The sequence below is a fragment of the Onychostoma macrolepis genome, chromosome 21 (assembly GCF_012432095.1).
Source record: "Onychostoma macrolepis isolate SWU-2019 chromosome 21, ASM1243209v1, whole genome shotgun sequence".
NCBI lineage: Eukaryota > Metazoa > Chordata > Actinopteri > Cypriniformes > Cyprinidae > Onychostoma > Onychostoma macrolepis.
In genome coordinates, this window is record NC_081175.1 from 960,967 (window position 1) to 979,130 (window position 18,164).

The 18,164-nt window shown below is 36.6% G+C and overlaps 1 protein-coding gene across 1 annotated transcript; it reads right to left on the minus strand.

Moving 5' to 3' along the window:
• Positions 1-984: 984 nt before the first annotated feature.
• On the minus strand, positions 985-16,645 carry cct6a (chaperonin containing TCP1, subunit 6A (zeta 1)). Its single transcript, XM_058758930.1, has 14 exons — positions 16,417-16,645; positions 15,216-15,279; positions 12,238-12,372; positions 11,984-12,157; positions 10,624-10,727; positions 10,301-10,411; positions 10,060-10,219; positions 9,795-9,877; positions 5,964-6,060; positions 5,735-5,882; positions 5,202-5,335; positions 4,163-4,265; positions 2,237-2,309; positions 985-1,253 (listed from the first exon to the last, which is right to left on the minus strand). Exons 1-14 carry the CDS (start codon positions 16,551-16,553, stop codon positions 1,181-1,183), a joined length of 1,596 nt encoding a protein of 531 aa, XP_058614913.1. The 5' UTR covers positions 16,554-16,645; the 3' UTR covers positions 985-1,180.
• Positions 16,646-18,164: the final 1,519 nt, after the last annotated feature.

Below are 18,164 nucleotides of genomic sequence, written 5' to 3' on the forward strand. Positions count from 1 at the left end.
CTCTGCAGTGAATGGGTGCCGTCAGATGTAAACGCATAATTACAGAAATAAAGACTTGTAAGATATCTCACAAGAGGCCTTCATGAAGTAGTCAGTTGTTTACTTTAGTTTGTATTGCATTCCCTGAAAGTGCAAAAACAACCACTAGAGGGCAGCAAAGGATCACTCATCGGCTCAGTCGGTCACTCATATAGTTCTTTTCTCAGGTTTTACGTAGGAGTATCATTATCACTATCAGTATCTAAAAACACTGGAATTCACCTGCTGTGAAGAAAATAGACTGCAAATGATTATTTTCTAATGAAGTGTCAAGACCAGCTCCTGCTTGAATGGGGAAATACTGTAACTTCATGGTCTACCCGAGGACACCATAATTATTTTCAATTGCAATGGAGCGCTGTGCATTAAAAAAAAACCAGCAGCATTTTATTTTCTGGTCACCAAGAGATGAAAAAGCCACACAAGTTGGAGAAATAGAAATATCCCACCTGCACAATGACTCAAAAATGAAGAATGTACTGCTGGTCTCCAAGCATCTGAGACTATACCAGATGACATCCAGACTACAAAAATAATGCTTGGAAAATGTCAGATTTTAACTGCTTACCTGGGAGACCGAATATGGACTATGCCTCCAAAAACGCTGAAATTTTCAGCTGGATAAAAGCTCCTGCTTTGATTATAACAGCTGAGGCTGATGACATTTCCAGCAGATTTAAGGGAGTGATTTTCAGAATCAGAGCACAACATTTTGAGTTCATATAAACGGGAATTAAAATCTGTAATCGGACTAAATTCATTCAGATGGACTAAATATGCACATGTAAAGAAGGCAGGACTGATTCTTCCATATTTTTGGTTTCTCTCATTCAATGTATTTTAGTGAACCGTCTTACACAAACTCAGATGTATTCTTGATTTGACGCGCTCAGCTCATGTTGAACTCACACACACTAAAGCATTCACACAAAAACACCAAAACCATTAATGGGTACAAAGAAAAGTGTATTGCAATTCAGTGCTTCTGTAACATAACTAACATAAACCGACTGACTGCAGGGGAGACGCTTCCTAGCTCATAAATACAATGACGACGGTATGGGATTGAAGTCTTGAGTCCAGGCAGAGATCTGGGTGATTTCCTTCTCTTTAAACTAGCGGCTTTCTTGATGGACTAGACTCAGCCTTTGAGTGAAGACATGCCGGCCCTCATGATCTCATCCACCAGGAGGATGTTACTGGCGATGACGGTGCTGCGCAGACAAGAGAGATGCATGAGCCACAAACACTAGGGGTGCGCAATATTCAGGATTCATTTAGAAACAAAGCAAGCAACTGTCTCTATAAATAGATGATTGAAAGAAATGGGAAAAAAATGTGTTGCTCTGAGAAACACAAACTGCTCCGGCTTTCAATTGATGGAATAGGAAAAAAAGACAACATTGTGTCTAAAATGTAACAACTTCATGTTTGTCGAACTGTTATATAAAAACAACAACATGCTGATAATCAGGAAAACAGCACTCTTGTGTGATATTACTTGACTATATCTTGTCTCAATATATATAAAAATAAAAAAATTGCTTTGATAAGTTAAATTACAAGAGCATTCTAACAGGCTTCATCACACAGTCAATGCATTTGGACTGTCACTGTTTTTTTTTGCATATACATGTCAGCAGAAGTTCTTTCACGTTTTTCCTTCACTTTTAAACAGCTTGTGCGCATTTTACTTTCACTTTTAAATTAGCTGCAATTCAGCATCAATTGCTTGAATTCAAGCTACAACAAAATACAGCGTAGAACCTTTATTAACAAAACCAATAAAAATACACCATGCTATATGCCTAATATAAAACAACAAATAAAGTTTAAACCGGTATATAAAACTATGAAAATCAGTAAACACTATGGAACCAAATTAATAAGAAATGTAGAATGTTTATTAGCAAAGCGAATAAGAAAGATTGTAGGCACGGCATACACCTTAAAAAATAAATAAAATGATAATAATAATATAATAAGTTTAAACAAAAATCTAACTGTGGTACCACAAAAAAAATAATAAAATAGTAAAAAACACCTTCCAATAATCATCTTGGATAAATGGCAGAAGTCAACAGGCTTTTCAGCTTCTCCTCGTGATAAATTAAATCTAATCTGTGGAGCGACTCGTTCAGTTGTAATTGTACCGTGTGTTCTCGAACTGAACTAAACGAGATCTGCAGGAACTCACCAGGAGTGAAGCAGCTGCTTCTTCACACTGTAGTTATCCCACACACCGACCTCTCCTGCGATCATGGGTTCACCTGCACACAGAAGACACACCGACATCAGACGCTTCTTCTGAACCAGCGCCTCTAACAGCGTCACAGTGCCTCATGATTCCATTCATCTCTTTTCTTGGGGTCGCAATTCACGATTTTTAATCAAACGCACCAGTATTTTGACACAGAAACACACCAGTCTAAAGCATGGGTAGTCCTGACTCACGAAATCAGTGTTTCCCATTAACTATTAACTTACTAATAAACCACAAATATTTTACACGTCCCATTAGGGATGTTCCTGAACCGAATACAGTATTTGGAAAGGAAATTACATGTATATGGAACCTCTTAAAAAGGTACAAAAATATGAGATGGGAAGAAAAAATGTATTTCATTGCTTTCTCTCGCAATTACACTACCAGTCAAAAGTTTTTGAACTAAGATATTTAATGTTTTTTTTTTTTTTTTTGAAGAACTCTTCTCACCAAGCCTGCATTTATTTGATCCAAAGTACAGCAAAAACTATTTAAATCAACTGCTTTCTATTTGAATATATTTTAAAATGTAATTTATTCCTGTGATTTCAAAGCTGAATTTTTAGCATCATTACTCCAGTCACATGATCCTTCAGAAATCAGTCTAATATTCTGATTTGCTGCTCAAAAAAACATTATTGTTGCTGAAAACATCCGAGTATAATTTTTTTTCAGGTTTCTTTGATGAATAGAAAGTTCAGAAGAACAGCATTAATCTGAAATAGAAATATTTTGTAACATTATAAATGTCTTTATCATCACTTTTGATCAATTTAAAGCATCCTTGCTAAATAAAAGTATTCATTTCTGTAATTTCAAGAACAATATTATACTGACTCCAAGCTTTTGAATGGTGTAGTGTGTGATGTTACAAAAGCTTTTTATTTCAGATTAATGCTGATCTTTGGATCTTTCAATTCAAAGAATCCTGAAAAAAAAAATAATGTACTCAACTGTTTTAAATATTGATGTTTGTTGAGCAGTAAATCAGCATATTAGAGTGATTTCTGAAGATCATGTGACTGAATACTGGAGTAATGATGCTGAATATTCAGCGCTGCATCACAGAAATAAATTACAGTTTAACATTCATATAGAAAACGGCTGTTTTAAATAGTAAAAATATTTCATAATATTACTGCTTTTGTTATATTTTGGATCAAATAAATGCAGAATTCTCACCGACTGGTATATATCGTGGAGTAATTATACGGTATATAATTTGTGGGCATCAGGGAGCCGTTATTAATATGCGAGGCATTGAAATCGCATTTGAACACATGCTCGCTCTTTACGTTCACTTTCCAGATTTCGCGATCACTGTGCATCCATTTCACAAGATTACGCTGAGGATCTGCAAATCATCAGTCATCTCTGCTTACTCTGTTTATGTGGAAAGTGAAGTCTTATGTACGGTGATGTAACAAGCACCCGCTAGCAAGCGGCTAACCACGTCCCTTTAGCGGCTCTGTGCTTTCTGTGCTTTCCCGAACACACCGCTCTCGCAGTGAGGTTCCGCCTTCTTGTTCCAGCAACATCATATTATTATTATTATTATTATTATATTAACTACAAAATACATTTTTTAAATTCATGAATTGATGCAAATTCCTAGAAGATTTTTCCCCACCCCTACAAGACATTCACACAAATCTTAGGTAAATCTTACTTTTACAAACACTGGTGCTTCTAATGAAGACTCTTGTTAATTTAGTGAATGTCTTTTAGATTTTTTCCGTCTTTAAACAGTCAGCCTTACGGGGAAACAGCACAAAACCCCGGTTAAGTCATGCCAGCAGTCAAATCCAGAGATGATGATGATAGTTTGAGTGTATAGTGAGAGGTGTCTGCACGTGCCTGTGCTCAGGTCCACTCCCACCAGCGCTCCCGTCTCCTTGAACTCGCTCTGCAGCTTCACCAGAGTCTCCTGAGGATCGTAGCCCGAGTTCTGAGCCAGAACCTTGGAGGAGGAGACAAACGCAAGTCATTCAAACACACTTCCACACAAGAAGCTTGGCGATTCACACGGAGTATGGTTTAATTAAATTTCAATCAATCAAAAAGCATGTCTAATTAAAATCCTGAAACTTTAACATTATGATTTAACATCAATATATTAAAAGTTTGACTTTTTTTTTTTTAGGGCCCTATGAAGTGTTTTATTTTTGTTCTCACATTCGGTTTTATTGTCACCAAATTCAGTTTAAACCTGTCTAATTATTTGAACGCATAAAACAACTTAATTTACTTAAATTTCTTTTCTCAATAAAATGTTTCGTTTTTTTCCAGAAATTCTATGTTGTGTATTTTCATTTGTCTGGTTATCAAATGAAGGCATAAAACAGTAATTTAATTGATCTTTTAATCAAACTTCTCAGTTTTAATACTATTCACTTCAAACATGGGAGAAATAGTGTGTGATTATTCCTTAAATTCATTTTTAATAATTTAATAGTAGTAGCAGCAGCATTATGTACATTCTACCGCACAATAACAATTTATTCCAGTTAAACCAAACTTTTACGTTGATGGGTTGCAGCGAATACCTTTAAAGTTCTGCGTGTACATGATATGAGGATAGTTTTACTCAAATGAAGCGACTCTCAGAGCAGTTCTGGAGATGTTGTTCATGTATTTATGTCCTCATTTAGTGAGACGGCAGACTCTGAAATCACCGCGTCGGTGTGCATTCATTCACTCAGAGACATGTAGAACACAGGATTCATGTTTAAAGCCTTTTTGAGGCTTAATATTTACAGATAATTGTCCATAACACGATTTAAGTGTAATGAAACTTTGATAAATTACGTGACTTTCCGCGTTAGAGAGTAAATTCCTTTTTCCGCATCGTGGAAATCATAATACAGGTTTAAAGATGATGTGTGTTTTCCAGTACCTTAGGGATGATGAGGAGAGCGTCAGCAAACGCCTGCACACCCAGCTGGGCTCGGCCCTTCACTTTGGGCTTGTGTTTAACCAAAGCATCATGGATAGCAATCTCGATCGCACCGCCCCCCGCCACAACCGAACCTGAGACAACACCAGCACAACGCTCCACATTAACCCTCAGCATCTCTACACAGCATTGATGGAGAATTAAACCTTCTCTTTAAAAGAGTGGCAATGAAAGTGTTAAAGGAATGTAGACATGTATATGCTTATGTTGCAATCAGTTATGGAGGGAAAAGGAACAAGTGCATGTTAAAACTAGAGGTGATGACTTTTCTGGAAGTTTAGACTAAAGGATTTAACTCTTTAACCATCCAGGGGTGCGTTTCACAAAAGCAACTATGCTTGCAAGTTCCATCGTTACCAAGAGTTCAAATGGAACTAACGACCATAGTTAACTAACGATGGTTTTGGGAAGCGCACCCTTGAACATAAGTGGGCGGAGCCATTAACCAACTGTTGTAATGTTGGTCTCCCTACCGTCTTCGATGGCGTTCTTGACGGCTCTGAGTCCGTCTCTCACGGCGTCTTTGATCTGAGTCAGGGTGTGCTTGTTGGGTCCTTTCACCAGCAGCGTCACAGAACGAGGGTTACTGCACTTCTCGATGAACGTGTATTTCTCCTCTCCCTATTGCAAAAGGCCAAATAAATGACGTTGAACTAACATTCAGATAGTTCTGAGAGTTTAGAATAAAAGCCCAGTGCTCACCAGTGTGTGTTCGTACATGAGTCCGGCGTGACCCAGACACTCCGGCGTCAGATCGTCCACCGAGTTCATAGCTACACCACCGCAGGCCAGAGTCAGCCTTACAGGAAAACAACACATTTTCAAGAGTTTTTCCACTTTTTTGAGCTATTTTGTACTTATACACATTAACTCTTTCCCGTCATTGACAGAATTTTTCGTCTTTGTGTTTTCAGTGTTATATGGTAGCAGGCGCTATTACACATCTTCTGAGAGGACTGAACCTCTGCATCAAAACACTTAAAGCAGCAGCACAAACAAGCGATCGTGTACATATGCAAAGCATGTAAATGAAAACTATCTAACATTACTGAATGAAATGACAATCTAGTAAGTAGTTTAGGACTGTAAATCTTTGGGGATGTTGATGGACTCAATTTATGCCATTTTCTCAGCTCTTTGCTCAAAATGTTGCTTTTTGGTTTGTTTTTTTGAACACATGAAACATATTGAATGTTCAGATAATCATACAACAAAATATTCCGGGGGCCATGGAAATGTTAAAAAAGTTATAAATTATGGCTAATTAAAAAAAAAAAATACTAGTGGAGAAAGAGTTAAAATCTGACATTTGTAACTGCATTCTTACAATTATTTCATCATAAAATGTAAACACATTTAAACACTAACTTGACTAGATTTGGACTGGTACTTAACCAAAACAATGCTATTTTGTGTTTATAGTAAGTGCAAGTATACTTAAGGAAAATTTAACATACACACACACACACACACACACACACACACACACACACGTGTGTATCAGTGACGTAAATCGATTAAAAAAAAATTCACTAATTAAATCGCACATTTTTCTGAAATTAATCACGATTAATCCCACCTAACATTAAAGTTTTTAAATATACTTTTATATTGCAATAATTTCACATTCAATCTTCAAATTAATGTACAAACAACATGAAGACAATATATTTTTAATATTTGTTTAATGGCATCTTTTTTATGACTGAAGGCCAGTATCACTGACACTAATTAACACTGATTTCCCTAAAAAAAAAAAAAAAAAAAAAAAAAGTTCCCCCTAATATTTAACCACTGACTATAGCCATTCAACTTTACATTATAATTAAGAGTTATCAATTTTAACATTTATTAGACTTTAAAAATAACTTCTAATTTAAGTGAACTTAAAACAATCTTCACATAAACCCATTATAACAAGTGTCATATTTATCTACCTGTGCCCCTCAGCAGTAATATACAGAAATTGAATAAAGTTATCAAAAACTAAATTCTAAATTAAATGCAGATGAATCCTTAAAACTATAAAAGTTAGATTTAGTTGTTTGATGAACAGACATCACAGCAGCTGGTTATTAGGTTGTTTTGGCTGTTATTTCTTTAAGAGATGTTGCTGCTGAACGTGACGCGGATCTGACACGCACCGTATTTTCTCTCAACTCTCATCGCATTTTCTGACCCATTTCAGTCTCTATTAATGAGGTAATGAGTTGAATCGAGTGTGTTAGATGAGGGAGACAGTGCTGGGCTGCTCCTGGACAGTTTTGAAAACCATTTCAGAGACATGTTTTTAATGTAACTCATATATAGCATATTACATGCACGCACAGTTTTATGGCAGCTTTAGTCGCTTTTTTAGTAACTGCATGACTTGACTGATCACGACATTGCATGCTCGTCGTTTCTTTCGCGATTTGATATGAAGTGATACAGGCTATACGCAGAGGTGGGTAGTAACGAGTTACATTTACTTGAGTAAATTTTTTGGGTAACTAATACTTTTAGAGTATATTTAAAGATGGGTACTTTTACTCAAGTAAATGTTTTGTGAAAAAAACGGTACTTTTACTTCGTTACGTGAGCGACGTTCCTCTCGTTACTTTATCTTAATGCAATACAAGTTAAAAATGCTTCAATTTATTCCAAACGCGACGTCTGCTTTTCCCGCGTTATCTCTGCGCAGCGGCGCGACCTGTTCCAGGAGGAATGACTTTGCCTAGACACAACAGACTCCGTGCACAAGCGTAGCGACTGACATTTCACAATATTTATGCTTGCAGAAATATACATGCGTTTACATTTTGCAGAACAGACGGAAGAAGTTCCATCAATGTGCATTTGTTTCGATATGTTCAGATTTCAGTAGCGGTCATGTGTCAGAGGTTATATTATAAACATAATATACTTTAAAATATCATTTAATTCAGTGATGCAAATCAGAATTTTCATCAGCTGTTACAGTTTTCAGAGTCATATGATCCTTCAGAAACCATTCTAATATATTGATTTATTACCAGTGTTGAATTTTTTGGAACCTGTGATTGAGATATATATATATATATATATAGCTAGCTTACACAAGTAATCCCAATCAAAAAAAAAAAAAAAAAAAAAAGTTCCCCTAATATTTAACCACTGACTATAGCCATTCAACTTTACATTATAATTAAGAGTTATCAATTTTAACATTTATTAGACTTTAAAAATAACTTCTAATTTAAGTGAACTTAAAACAATCTTCACATAAACCCATTATAATAAATGTCATATTTATCTACCTGTGCCCCTCAGCAGTAATATACAGAAATTGAATAAAGTTATCAAACACTAAATTCTAAATTAAATGCAGATGAATCCTTAAAACTATAAAAGTTAGATTTAGTTGTTTGATGAACAGACATCACAGCAGCTGGTTATTAGGTTGTTTTGGCTGTTATTTCTTTAAGAGATGTTGCTGCTGAACGTGACGCGGATCTGACACGCACCGTATTTTCTCTCAACTCTCATCGCATTTTCTGACCCATTTCAGTCTCTATTAATGAGGTAATGAGTTGAATCGAGTGTGTTAGATGAGGGAGACAGTGCTGGGCTGCTCCTGGACAGTTTTGAAAACCATTTCAGAGACATGTTTTTAATGTAACTCATATATAGCATATTACATGCACGCACAGTTTTACGGCAGCTTTAGTCGCTTTTTTAGTAACCGCATGACTTGACTGATCACGACATTGCATGCTCGTCGTTTCTTTCGCGATTTGATATGAAGTGATACAGGCTATACGCAGAGGTGGGTAGTAACGAGTTACATTTACTTGAGTAAATTTTTTGGGTAACTAATACTTTTAGAGTATATTTAAAGATGGGTACTTTTACTCAAGTAAATGTTTTGTGAAAAAAACGGTACTTTTACTTCGTTACGTGAGCGACGTTCCTCTCGTTACTTTATCTTAATGCAATACAAGTTAAAATGCTTCAATTTATTCCAAACGCGACGCCTGCTTTTCCCGCGTTATCTCTGCGCGGCGCGACCTGTTCCAGGAGGAATGACTTTGCCTAGACACAACAGACTCCGCACACAAGCGTAGCGACTGACATTTCACAATATTTATGCTTGCAGAAATATACATGCGTTTACATTTTGCAGAACAGACGGAAGAAGTTCCATCAATGTGCATTTGTTTCGATATGTTCAGATTTCAGTAGCGGTCATGTGTCAGAGGTTATATTATAAACATAATATACTTTAAAATATCATTTAATTCAGTGATGCAAATCAGAATTTTCATCAGCTGTTACAGTTTTCAGAGTCATATGATCCTTCAGAAACCATTCTAATATATTGATTTATTACCAGTGTTGAATTTTTTGGAACCTGTGATTGAGATATATATATATATATATATAGCTAGCTTACACAAGTAATCCCAATCAAAAAAAAAAAAACAACTTTTGTTTTAGAATCAATGTTTTAGAGTCAAACAGGTAAATTAAAAAGTGGTTTGCTCACAAATCCTCCGGACATTGATCTCTTACCTCTCCATGTTTCGTCTCTTTGCTCGGCGCAGTGCCACAATGCCCTCTTTAGCCAGCGCGTCCAGAGAGAATGGATCAATACCCTGAACACAAGAAATAATTCAGCTTCAAGCAAGCGACTTAGCAAGCTGTGCAGGTTAAAAGACAGAAACTCTGTCTCTGATGAACACATGCAGAAAGAACAGAAAGTTTGATTCTAGAGGAATGGTGATCAATACTAACGGTGATGTTTGCCTTGAACGGTAAAAACATTCTAAAAACTAACCTTCTGGTTGATGACCACAAAGCCCTTCTTACTATCTGCACACACTTTATTCTTCAGCTCGATTATTTTCATCACCCGATCTTCGATGAACTTTCTCTCCGCCTTCACCAGCTTGTCTCTCTCACCCGCGCTCTTGTAGAAGAACCCAGAGTTCACTTCTCTGTGAAAACACACAGCGAGTGTGATTACAGGTGCACCCAGTAATCCACAGTAAATAAATATGAACATTAGCGAAGCCTACGTTTTCTCGTATTCCAAGGAAACATTGCAAGTGAGAATAAAAGAGTCCTCCACCCTCTTCTTCATGTCAGGATGTCTGGCTCCATGATCCAACACCAACCCTCTGATCAGTCTAAGCATTGAACACAAAATGACTAACATATGACTGCAGTTGTAAACGTTACACTTTTTCTTTGCTTCAAGGAAACGAGGAAGGTTTGAAACAATTTACCATTTTTCATGCGATTTTAATTGTTTAATTGCAGAGTGAACTACTCCTAAGATATCCATAAGATATATAAACAAAGCCTAAAGTGCACACAAGAGTAGAGAGGAAGATCTTACTGTGTATCGCTGTCAGTTTTGTGCTTCATCTCCATGATCTCCACCATGTAGAGGTCGATGGGCTCGTTGGGTTTCCTGATGGCCAGAACAGCGTCCACCACAGCCTGAGGAAAACAAGGCTCGTCAGTGTGTTACAGGTGACCCCAATGAGGCATACTGGGGAACGATGAACCATCCTATTAACTGCATTCACACGGAAGGGGTCAGGAAATGTATTTTCAGATCTTTATATTGCTCCTGGAGGTTAGCTTATGAAGTTAAATAGTAAACCTTGACATCTCACAGCAGCTGGCGGACGGACAATTTCAACCTCAGGAGTTTCAGAAGGGTGGAAAACAACCCAACTAACTATCTGTATCTATATACCTATATCTATCATCCATCCATCCATCCATCCATCTATCTATCTATCTATATCTCTCTATATGCGCATGCGTGTGTGTGTGTGTGTGTGTGTGTGTATATATATATATATATATTTTTTTTTTTTTTTTAAAAGGTCAGTTAGCTTCAAGACTAGTCAAATAAAAAAAATGTTGTTGCTACTCAACATCAGAAATACGTTTTACATTTTTTTTGCCAATTATATATTTTGATTTATTTGACCAAAAAAAAAAAAAAAACAATTCTCAGACCAAGCATGCATTGATTTTGTGTGTGTGTATATATATATATATATATATACACACACATACACACACACATACATATATACAATATAAATAAAAATAAATTAATGACACCAGACTGATATACTAACTTTTTAAATATCTATAAATAAAATGCATATATCTGAAAGTACACTTTTAACATCACTCAATCAAGCATTATAACATATTATGATAATCAAGTATTATTTATATTATTTAATGATAGAACTTACGTAATTATAATTAAAACTTAGTAACCATGTATGAATGCATATTAATTATTTAAAATGACTGGTGGTGCTTAAGATATTGTTGGTCATTCAGTGTTTCTTTAAAAAATATATTTTTAAAAAAAAAGACGACAATAATACTGACAAGATAATAATACTACTACGAATTCTACTACTAAGAACAGCATAAAACGCACTAAGGATTAATGAGCTGCTGGATTCATGAATATTAATCAGATTGTGTGTGTTCGCTCGAACTGATTTGCTGAAATCAAAACAGGGATGATAATAGATGAGTGCCAGCCAATGAAATTGTCCTCTGCGCATTAGTTCCGCCCACTACCAGAGAAACCAGCAGTTCTTAAAAGCTTAAAGGCTGATCACAACTTGTTAGGACAGAAACTCATTTTAACATGGACCAAACAGGATTTATTGCTCGTCACTGCATCACATCACACCTCTTCAAACGATGTTTCTCACCTCTGTTAGTAAATCGGCTAACTCCACGTGGACCTTGGTTCTGAGGGAGGTCCGGGCGACATCGATGAGAGTCTCTCTGTCCATCTCCTTCACGACCTTCACCTCCTCCAGCACCTCCAGAGCCTTGTCCTTAGCAGCCTCGAAGCCCTCAGCAATCACCCTGGGGTGGAGACCCTGTACACAGACGGCCATGCCTTTTAACTTAAGAGAAAAGTTAACACTGAAAGTTAGAAATACAAGGAGTGCGTGTAAACCTCAGAGACGTAGAGGTCTGCCTGCTTGAGGAGCTCTCCGATGATCAGCACGTTGGATGTCGTGCCGTCTCCGGTGATGTCATCCTGAGCCGTGGCCACCTTGGCAATCAACGAAGCCGTGGGATGCTGGATTTGCTGAAGACAAATCAGAATATCAATGAAGAAGCGTGCTGTTTCAGAGCAATAGACAGGGCACAGCAGTTGGAAAAAACCAGACGTGTGTCTGCATGTGTGTCCCTGCAGCACAAAAGCAGTCATAAGTAGCACAGGTACATTTGTAGCAACAGCCAACAATACATCGTATTAAAGCATTTCTCCGCTGCACTGGCTTCCTGCTGATTTTAGAAAGTTTTGATAATGGTGTTTAAAGGATTGCATGGCCTTGCTCCAGAGTACATTGCACGTTTGTTGCAGCAGCACTGTGTTACTAGACCTCTAAGATCATCTCAGAGTTTGCTTTTACATGTTCCCAGATCACAGTTGAAAACCAAAGGTGATCGAGCCTTTTCTGTGGCAGCCCCACGTCTTTGGAATAGTCTCCCATTGCACATTAGATCATGTGACTCACCTTTACTCTGCGGCATACAGCTGCCCCTAGCTGTTGGGACATTGCTCAGTGATGGATATTGTTGTGTCTTGTGTCTGTTTTTGATTAATGTTTCATATGTAAAGCACTTTGGTCAACTGGTGTTGTTTTTAAATGTGCTGTATAAATAAGTGTTGATTGTATGGGTCAAAATTATCAATTTTTCTTTTATGCCATAAATCATTAGGATCATGTTCCATGAAGACATTTTGTAAATTTCTTACCGTAAATATATCAAAACTTAATTTTTGATTAGTAATATGCATTGCTAAGAACTTCATTTGAACAACTTTAAAGGTGATTTTCTCAGTATTTTGATTTTTCTGCACCCTCAGATTCCAGATTTTCAAATAGTTGTATCTCAGCCAAATATTGTTCTATCCTAACAAACCATGCATCTTATTTATTCAGCTTTCAGATTATGTATAAATCGCAATTTCAGAAAATTGACTCTTATGACTGGTTTTGTGGTCCAGGGTCACATATTACATCCATGCATTAGTTCTTAAAGTGACAGCAGCCCAAGTTATGCAGAGCTGGCAGTGGCAACCCATAGGGCACACATTAAGGGTGCTTTCACACTAGCACTTTTGGTGCGCACCCGGGTTCGACTGATGTAAGAGTTCGGTTCGTTTGGATGTGAACGCTGCCGCTGATCCAGTGAGAGCAGTTTATATGAAACATCTTTACAAAGTCTTTTGTGTTATTTCTGTCTCACAAACATTCAAATAATCACAGAAGTACTGGAATAAAAGTTTACAGTTCGGATATAAACACTGCTGTCTAGCGATCAAAACCGAATAAATCACCTTTTTGAAACTGATGATGCTTCAAATAAAGATTGCATCAATTACGACGTAACGCCAGCAGGAGACGACAAGTGACTTCAAAAAACATTGATTCATTCAGGAATGAAACAAGTGAAGTCTTTATGAGCAAGTTATGAGTTATGAATCATTTGTTTAACTTTATCAATTCGTTGAATATTGTATTCTGTAAATAGACAGCAGCAATTTTTTTTCTACAAACTCTAGTAAATTACATGTTATTTTGTTTAGTTGTCTTTTTTTCAGAATCATGGTGGGAGAATAGTGATATCTATTTTAAAATAAAATATTGATACAATATAGTTAATATAAATGTGAAAAATAATACTTCTAAAGTACTTTGTGAACTATGTTTGCTCAAGAATGTTTTTAGTTATAGCATTTTGAGTTTGTTCAATATAGCAAAACAAACATTTAATCCAATTTTTGTTCCAGATTTTTACTCTTTAAAAATAATAAAATATATATATATAATTATTTTTTCCCCTCATGCTCAGTCTTATTTTAAATAGGACAAGCAAGACTTAGATGAGAAATAAACTATTTCTAAATCAATAAATCTGCAAATATTGTCGAAGTCTGATGATGCAAATTGTAATTTGTGGCCCTTTGCATCGCATGTAGTTTAAACGCGGCCCGCTTGGCCTCTGAACTCGAGGACCCCTGCTTTAGGGCATCTGCAGTACATCCGTAAGACAGACGTAAGTGTCGTTATGCACTGAAGCTTTGTAAACCAAACATCAATATATATAAGTGCAGAGAGCAATGTTATGCATATTGTTACTAAGCAACGGGGTAAACAGCTGCTGGCTTGACGACGCAAACGAACCGAGGTTCGGAATCAAATAAAATACTATGAGCACAGTCCAGCGGGAACAACTGGACTCGGGTTCGGACCAGGCAATCAAACCAAGTATGAAAGCACCCCTTGTGCTCTTATATTTGCCTGCTTTTACTGAATTACTTCCCATTAGCTCCTATAATATTTGTCCATACAATGGAAGTCAATATGAAACAAAACGGTTTGCTTACCAACATTCATAATATCTTCCATTAGGTCCCACAGAACAACAAAGTTAACCAGTTATTAACTGCATTCCATGTTTTTCCACTTTTAAAAATCACCTGTTCATTTCTGAAACAACTACAAATGGGTTTGTTCTGGTTTTCTATTATGTTCTGAAGAGGTTTTCTCTTTTTGTTTTTCATTCTTTGAAACATTTTAAAATTCTTGATTCAAAGATTATAAGCAATCCTTGCCGTCACTGAAAAAACCCCAAAAGGAATCAAGAACTTACAGATGTCAGATTGGACCGATATCTTCTCCAATTCAATCCAGTGCCTCACTCAGATTTAGATGTTAATTCAACACGACTGAGCTACAAAATGTCGAATCAAGATCTGAGATTAACATGGTTTGAGACACTGATTCTGGGTCAGTTTGGTATCTGGAGAAGCCGCTGCATCCAAACTCATATCTGTAAGTCACAGCCCTACTGCAATGTGGGCTAAATGCCACAGTTTTACAAATAAATGCACGCACCGACATAAAGTGCAGCTCTTACCATCTCATGCAGCAGAACGTTCCCATCTTTGGTGAGCTTGATGTCTCCTGCACCAGACACAAGCCTGCGAGAGGAACACAACACACGACACCTTCAGCAAGTCTGCTTTCACTTCATAATCATTTAGGAAAGTGCAAATCATAAATGTTCTGTTCTAGGTTGCACTCACTATTTTCACATTCTATGCATTAAATGTAGAAAATAATTTACAGTAATTTTTTTTTTTTTTTCAAATTTGCTCCAAAACACTACTTACAGCTGGTTTTAAAAATACATGCCGTCTTTTGTAATGCAATTAACTTAAAAAAAAATATATATATATATATATATATATATAAATCTTAAGCAGTAGCAGTATATTTTTATTTAATGCCATGTCAGCATCTTAGGCTATTTTCATGGCAAAAATAATTCAAAAAATATAAGCATAGCAAATACAAAAAAAAGGAAAAGTGTATTATCAATTATTTTAACAGGACACCTATTTATTGACCAATAACAAGGTGTCCTTGTCACAGTGTAATTATACACTTAAGTACTGAGTAATATTCATTAACTACATGGTTAGGGTTTGGCTTAGGGTGACTTGCATGTAATTATGCATAATCTATTGGTATTATAATAGTAAGTACATGTAACGTGTAACAAGGACACCTTAAAATTAGTTCAAATTAATTAAAAGATCAATTACAATTAGTTACCTAAATAAGATAAAATGAAATACAACTAAGTTCCCTTGATGCATGTGTGTCTGTAGTATTTTGTTCATGCATTCTAGGGTTAAAATGACTAAGTTAGATGCAAATAATACAGTTGATGAGAAAATTAAATTATGCTAAACAATAACAATTATTACTATCGTTATTAATAAACTAATATCCATTCCCATAACAGCATGAAAAATGTGTCTCCAGGACATCTGCGTGCAGGTTTATTGTCATGATGAGTCAGTTGATAGCTCTGATGCTAACTGCTAACGTTACTCAACAACCTGCGAGTCCATAATGGTCTCAAACCTACACTTTCACGTAACAAACAGATTTTCCGAGCACTGCTAAACATTGTATTCGGTCATTTCGCAATAAGCTCAGGAGCACATGTCTCCAGCTCTTCGCCGGTTAGCGGACTAGCTCGAGAATAACGACTAGCACTCACAAACACGTGCTAACAAAGCAGCTATTAGCCGCTGCGAGACACTCACATCTTCATCGTGCCTTTCGGTCCCAGGTTACTCCTCAGCACATCCTGGAGCCCCCGAGCGGCGCTGATGTTCACCGCCAGAGCCGCATGAGCCCTGGCCACCTCCGCCTTCGGGTTAAGCGCTTTTACCGCGGACATTCTGCTGGAAACCGGAGCACAGCTTCACGCGGAGATTAACGGAAGAGAGGCACACACGACACGCGCGCTTCCAGAAGCTTCCTCTGCGCGCTCTCGGCGCCGCCCAAACCACGTGACGCGCTTAGACCCCTAGATGGATTTTCTCTGTCCAGCCACGCCTTAAACAAACAAAACATATATTTATTTGCTAAAAAAGGTTTATTTTTTTCATGATCTACTATATAAGATTAATATGTTTTAAGTAGGAAATATCAGTTTAGATGTTGCCATTAATGGTAATAATCCAGAGAGATCTTTGTCTGATCTGATCATCATCAGTGTGTCTGGAGTGACATGAAGAAACTGAGACTAAATCCAGAAGAACTGTGTCTCAAGACGCTTCAAGCTCCTGAGAAACTCTGCTCAAGTGCAGCGAGGACAAAAGCTGCTTTAAACACAAAGCATGCTCACAACAAAAGCTGATTTAGTTTAGTTCATAGAAGGCAATTGATCAAGAAAATCTATTTATGGCATTGTGTTTTGACAGCATCCTCATTTTACAGCATTTTTACACAAGTGCCTAAAACTGTTAACAGCGCTGTAGCTTCACAGGTAGCTTTCCTCTTTAGAGTCAGCCCAGAACCACATAAGATATGAGACATATCTGAACCTTGACCATGGCATGGAGACTCTAACCCTCTAGTGCCAAAAACTGTCCAAATGTACTCATTACACTTGAAAAGTTGACGTTTTTGCTTTTAACTTCTGAACTGTGCTGCATGCAGAGTCAAACCATACCTGATTTTCCTATGGCTGCTATTTTGGTGTAAAAAGGTATATTTTATGAACACATTGGTATATCATTACAAAAATTGCCATGTGTCATTGGCACAACGCTCTGAAGCTGAATGAATGAGGCATTTATGTGAATAAATAAGCTTTCCATTGATGTATGGTTTGTTGGACAATATTTGGCTGAGATACAACTATTTGAAAATCTGGAATCTGAGGGTGCAAAAAAATCTAAATATTGAGAAAATCACCTTTAAAGTTGTCCAAATGAAGTTCTTAGCAATGCATATTACTAATCAAAAATGAAGTTTTGATATATTTACAGTAAGAAATTGACAAAATATCTTCATGGAACATGATCTTTACTTAATATCCTAATGATTTTTGGCATAAAATAAAAATGTATAATTTTGACCCATACAGTGTATTTTTGGCTATTGCTACACGTATACCCCAGCGACTTAAGACTGGTTTTGTGCTCCAGGGTCACATATAGTCTTGATGATTGTCTGTCCACCAGTGTTGGGCTATAGTTACTCAAAAAAAAAAAAAAAAAAAAAAATTAATAATAATAATATGTTAGGCCCTACTCATTACTAATTACTCATTTCAAAAGTAATATTATTACTTTCTGGAAACAGTATGTTACACTACTCTTCTTTCATGCCCCACATAAGTTGCATATCTTACCCATAAAATTCCTCTAAAATATTACTAATAATATATTTCTGCCTCATCATTTGACCAAAATCCACATCGGATCGCAGTCAGAAGTTATTACAAACACTCAGAGGTGATTAATAGTCACATTTAAACGTTTTATTAACTTTAATTAATTAA

Bases quoted from the DNA above. Each gene is read 5' to 3' on its own strand.
- cct6a (XM_058758930.1), bottom strand. From the start codon at position 16,553: ATGTCCGCGGTAAAAGCGCTTAACCCGAAGGCGGAGGTGGCCAGGGCT. The intron at 15,280-16,416 runs GTGAGTGTCTCG...TTCCTCTCGCAG, and splicing joins CCGAAAGGCACGATGAAGAT to GCTTGTGTCTGGTGCAGGAG. The intron at 5,336-5,734 runs GTAGGGAGACCA...GTGTTGTCTCAG, and splicing joins CAAGAACGCCATCGAAGACG to GTTCGGTTGTGGCGGGGGGC.